General features: G+C 50.1%; 1 protein-coding gene across 1 annotated transcript; it reads right to left on the bottom strand.

The window, feature by feature from the left end:
- Positions 1-5,081: 5,081 nt before the first annotated feature.
- Positions 5,082-5,729, bottom strand: LOC144164708 (ELAV-like protein 1-B). The gene has a single exon (XM_077695011.1). It carries the CDS (start codon positions 5,727-5,729, stop codon positions 5,082-5,084), a length of 648 nt encoding a protein of 215 aa, XP_077551137.1.
- Positions 5,730-6,000: the final 271 nt, after the last annotated feature.

Below are 6,000 nucleotides of genomic sequence, written 5' to 3' on the forward strand. Positions count from 1 at the left end.
GACGCTACATAACTGACTCGCACAACAGATACACTGAAGTCACCCTGGCTAGGCTGCGGATAGGCCACACACATGTAACGCACTCCCACCTGCTCACTGGATCTTCGCGACGCACGTGTAGCAGGTGTGGAAGGGACCTATCCGTAGTCCACATACTAATCACATGCAAGGCATTTGACACAACACGACACAAACATTTCCCTGAATTGTGCAGACGGAACATTCCATTGCACCCATCATACTTTTTAGCCGACGAACCAACGTTTTGTAGTCAACGCGTTCTTAAAGGGACACTGAAGTGAATTTGTCAAGCTCCCGTTTTTGCTTGCACTGCGTAGACTGGCTCAAATTAGCACACTTTTCATCGTTCATCCGGTTGACAAATCGGTAATTATTTTACAAAGCGCGAAAGAAGAAAAACTACCATGCGCGGTTTGCGGCGGCCGCACCAACTAAGGCTGTCACGTTGGGAGGAGGGGGCACCGTGATTGAAGATGCCCAAGGTTAGCAATCAAACAAGTTTCGGTTTCGGTTTCGGTTCTGTAAAACACAACCGATGGCGTTGTTGGATGGGCATTCTCAATATCTCAGTAATCACCATACCGCGCTTCTGCCATGTTGTCGGCTGTAAAATGCATAAGATAAGCCTCCCAGGACCGCTTAGAATCGTAGCATTCACTAGCCGAAGCCTACGCAGTGCATGAACGCCCTCCGCGTCCCCGCAGACGCTCAAATGCCATGCGCTTTTCCCACATATTTGGAGCTTGCCTCACTCATGCCTGTATCGTAAAAAGCGTGTTCGCACCAGGCCAAGGGTCTGTTGATTCTGGCCTGTGCCCACTGCCCGCAAGCAGTCGGTGCTTATGGCAACAGCACGCCAATGAGAACTCGCTAGCGCGCCACTGCCAGCCTGTGCGCGTTCTGTGAACTAGTTCGTGGAGGGAGAGAGAGAGAATAACTTTATTTCTGACGAGGCTCAGTCCTAGCGAGTGTCCCTCAGGTGAGGGAGGCGCGCCAGGTAATCCTGAGCCCTAGTGGCGGTCAGGAGCTGTAGCTCGGACGAGGAGCTCCCGGTCACCTCCAGCCAGGTAGTGGAAGGGTTGGGTAAACGGAGCGGGGGTAAAGAGGGGCATTCCCAAATGGCGTGTGGCGTGGTGTCTCGAGCGCCACATGCCGGGCAGTTTGGGCGGGGATATAATGTGGGATAGATGTGGTGGAGGACGTGTCTGGTGGGGAGGGAATGGGTCTGTAATTGTCGCCATAATCTGTCCAAGGGTGAAGGAAGAGACGTGTGAGGGGGCGGTAGTTATCAAATCAATCAAAGAAACGTGACAAGCACACGTCATTCGGCCCTATTATATATTTCGAAAAAAGCCGAATAGCACTGGCAATGATGACTGCAACCTTGATATGTATCTTTACCGAGTCCCTCGTCCCGTATCTCTCTGTTCTGCTACATGCATTACGAGGCACTGGCTCCAGCAGTTCGGATATGCCAATTGCTAACCCCGACCTCCGACCACGTTCTACGTGGCGGCCGCTGGGAAAGAAGACGTTCTACGTCTCCCGCGGTAGTCGAGGGGCGGCGCTAGTTGACCGGCCTCAGAGCTCTTGTAAATATAAACCCCCGCTTTAAAGTCGAGAGAGAAGCCGCTGTGGGGATAGCGTAATGGCGAACGCACCGCACCGGTTATGCGGAGATGTGGGTTCGAGTCCCGCTCCCGGAAAACGGCGGATTTTTTCTCGACTTATATTTTCGCTTATTTATCAAATGAATCAAAGAAACGTGACAAGCACACGTCATTCGGCCCTATTATATATTTCGAAAAAAGCCGAATAGCACTGGCAATGACGACTGCAACCTTGATATGTATCTTTACCGAGTCCCTCGTCCCGTATCTCTCTGTTCTGCTACATGCATTACGAGGCACTGGCTCCAGCAGTTCGGATATGCCAATTGCTAACCCCGACCTCCGACCACGTTCTACGTGGCGGCCGCTGGGAAAGAAGACGTTCTACGTCTCCCGCGGTAGTCGAGGGGCGGCGCTAGTTGACCGGCCTCAGAGCTCTTGTAAATATAAACCCCCGCTTTAAAGTCGAGAGAGAAGCCGCTGTGGGGATAGCGTAATGGCGAACGCACCGCACCGGTTATGCGGAGATGTGGGTTCGAGTCCCGCTCCCGGAAAACGGCGGATTTTTTCTCGACTTATATTTTCGCTTATTTATCAAATGAATCAAAGAAACGTGACAAGCACACGTCATTCGGCCCTATTATATATTTCGAAAAAAGCCGAATAGCACTGGCAATGACGACTGCAACCTTGATATGTATCTTTACCGAGTCCCTCGTCCCGTATCTCTCTGTTCTGCTACATGCATTACGAGGCACTGGCTCCAGCAGTTCGGATATGCCAATTGCTAACCCCGACCTCCGACCACGTTCTACGTGGCGGCCGCTGGGAAAGAAGACGTTCTACGTCTCCCGCGGTAGTCGAGGGGCGGCGCTAGTTGACCGGCCTCAGAGCTCTTGTAAATATAAACCCCCGCTTTAAAGTCGAGAGAGAAGCCGCTGTGGGGATAGCGTAATGGCGAACGCACCGCACCGGTTATGCGGAGATGTGGGTTCGAGTCCCGCTCCCGGAAAACGGCGGATTTTTTCTCGACTTATATTTTCGCTTATTTATCAAATGAATCAAAGAAACGTGACAAGCACACGTCATTCGGCCCTATTATATATTTCGAAAAAAGCCGAATAACACTGGCAATGACGACTGCAACCTTGATATGTATCTTTACCGAGTCCCTCGTCCCGTATCTCTCTGTTCTGCTACATGCATTACGAGGCACTGGCTCCAGCAGTTCGGATATGCCAATTGCTAACCCCGACCTCCGACCACGTTCTACGTGGCGGCCGCTGGGAAAGAAGACGTTCTACGTCTCCCGCGGTAGTCGAGGGGCGGCGCTAGTTGACCGGCCTCAGAGCTCTTGTAAATATAAACCCCCGCTTTAAAGTCGAGAGAGAAGCCGCTGTGGGGATAGCGTAATGGCGAACGCACCGCACCGGTTATGCGGAGATGTGGGTTCGAGTCCCGCTCCCGGAAAACGGCGGATTTTTTCTCGACTTATATTTTCGCTTATTTATCAAATGAATCAAAGAAACGTGACAAGCACACGTCATTCGGCCCTATTATATATTTCGAAAAAAGCCGAATAGCACTGGCAATGACGACTGCAACCTTGATATGTATCTTTACCGAGTCTCTCGTCCCGTATCTCTCTGTTCTGCTATATATATATATATATATATATATATAACGTATGTATGTTCAAGAAACATGTGCTGGAGGGAAGCATTTAATCGCATTTTCTGGCAAAAGATTGGCCGATTGTCCGTACGTTAAGAACTTGCTGTACTGCTGTACTTGGTCGAATTTTTCAATTGGAGACTGTCCGTTTTGCTTATAAGGAAAGGTGGCCAAGGATGTATGCGTGACTGTAATAAACACATGCATGAACACATTGTAGCTTAATTACGTTGTCTCATGTTTACGCATGCGTGCACTATAAGCAGACGTTATAATTATACTAAATACGTAGACATATCGCAAGTTATGGCATTTTTAGTTTTCATACAAGATCTTTGGGACTCTGTCACCATTCTCTCCTCCTAAGGCACCATTGTAACCTGGTGTCTAATCTGTCTAAAATGCAAGAGGGCCAGGGCCAATTTGCATCACAATAGGTGTTGAAAGCAACTGTGGTGGTAAGCATCTCACCCACCACCCAACTCGCCCTTCTTAGCCCGATTGTGCCTGCAATGTCATGTGCTCTTCAGTTATCTGTGCTACTTGGAATTGACCCGCCATGCCTCTAGCCTTTACAGGACACTGCCGTTGCTGATGTTGCTGCAAGAGACCGTTTCTCAACGTCGACCGGCCAGCGATACAGGACTTGGCTCGTGGGGCGTAATTGGCTGTGCGTCCGCAAACGAACGATAGGTAATCTATCTGACGGATGGGTTTTCTGTAAACCCTGGATTATTGTTGACATTCCTTCTGGTATGTGCCCAAAGAAAAGTTTATTTCGGTGCTATACTTAGTGACAAACCATTCCTCACAAGTGAAAGGATAAAAACGTCAGCATAAGGAGTAGGAGGAATCAACTTTTATTGTGCACACCACGATGTGCTCAGCCTTCCAAGTCCAGGAGGCCGCGAGTCCGAGCTGCGTCCAGAGCTCGTTGCACCAGGGCTTGATAAAGGTAACCACCAAATATGCAAGAGCCTGCAATAGACTCATACATTTTTGCATAAAAGAGTAAAAAACAAAATGCCACATTCACTAAATACAACGTAAAAGAAAACGCGAGCGAAGGGTACGTAAGCTTGCGTAGTTTCCACAGTCCGGTTATTCTTTCAGCTCTATCCCCTGTTCAGCTCTATCCAACCCTTCATTTTTTGCACACAAACTTCTTCCATTGTGTAGCCAACAAAGCCTTTAAAAAAAAGTAGAACAGCAGACACGGCATGAATATTTTAAAGGCAGGAAATTATTTTTAAGAATGACAATTAACAAAGTCACTGGGGGCACAGGTGAGGAATCGGAGCTTGGTTCACAGCGCCACATTCAGACGGCGATGCGTGCGAAGGGCTCCAAATGGTACATAATGTCCACTATGCCTTCATACAAGATATGTATTCCTTCCCTCACGATCTTCCAAGATTCCCAAGCAAATTCGGCATATCAAACCCTTGCAGCTCCTGCCAGAAGCCTTTTCTTTGCCGTAAAATTTGCGCTGTTTGAAAGAGGCTTGGTGGGGTCGTGCAGCCTAGCGGGACCTGTTCAGGGCTTCGACGGCTGCCACGCCGTCCTGGTAGTTGGCTATGGTGGCAAGTCCATATCCCCCGGACAGGCTAGTTAGTGGCTGTGTCGCGGACAATGTTCACATTGCGCACGTTGCCATAGTTGGAGAGTAACCTACGGAGCGAGCTTTCGTCCCAATCGACCCCAATGTCAAAGATGAACAGTGCCTGCTCCCTGGGGACTGCTACCCACCGCGTCTTGCGTGTTGTGGTTAACAGGTTAGTGCTGGTACCCTCCGCCGATGGCACCATTGGGAGCGCTGGCGACTTGTCGGGATACTCCGCTGCCAGCAGAATCCTTCCGCGGGGTCTTTGGCTGTGCATACTGATTCACCAGTGGCTTAGTAGCGCCAGGTCGTGCGTTTCCTGTCAGCTTCGCCATCGCGGCTTCGGCATTCTGACGGAAGTCATAGAGCACAAATGCCACCTCGGTGCTAGCGGAGGACTTGTCATTGATGATTCGGAATTGTAGTATCTTTCCCACGTTGGCAAAACACTCTTCGGCTTGATCATGCGCGCAGAATTTGGGGATGCCGGGAATGTAAAGCATGGCACGCTTAACGGTCTCGCCGCCTGGCCTCGCGTGTGATACCTGTACTGATTTGTTGAGCACCTGCAGGCCGTTGAGTGACTCGATTGCGCGCGCCGCGTCGCCGGCGCCCCGATAGTCGATGAAACTGAAGCCGTAGCTTTGGCCGGTCGCAGAAATGTTGCAGAACTCCTCGTCTGTTAGGCACTGGGGTAGGTAGTTGATGATGAGGTTAGTTTTGCCCTCGTTGCCTTCGTTGTCGTGCTTGACCTCTTCTTGTAGCGGTGGGCCAGTCGATTTCGGGTCTTTGCTGTCTGGGGCCACCTCAGCGATCCGCATACTGCTGAAAGCTGGGGGCTGGGAGTGATTCAGAGGCTACGCCTACTCTGCGAAATTCTTCGTCCTTCTTCTTGTCTTGGCTGCCTGTCAAAAATGACGCGGTTACTAAACAGGGGTATTGAGCCAGAACCCGGGCGATTAGCGCAGCAGTTCCTCCTTTTGCCGAAATTATGACTGCGTCGCCCGAAGAAACACGAAACAAAATTTGAAATGAATATCGGCGTGAAAAATATTCACAGCATTAGGAAGTTTGAAGGTGTAAGCAAAAAAT

The sequence above is a fragment of the Haemaphysalis longicornis genome, unplaced genomic scaffold (assembly GCF_048455015.1).
Source record: "Haemaphysalis longicornis isolate Haplotype H1 unplaced genomic scaffold, Haemaphysalis longicornis Haplotype H1 scaffold_135, whole genome shotgun sequence".
NCBI classification, from domain to species: domain Eukaryota; kingdom Metazoa; phylum Arthropoda; class Arachnida; order Ixodida; family Ixodidae; genus Haemaphysalis; species Haemaphysalis longicornis.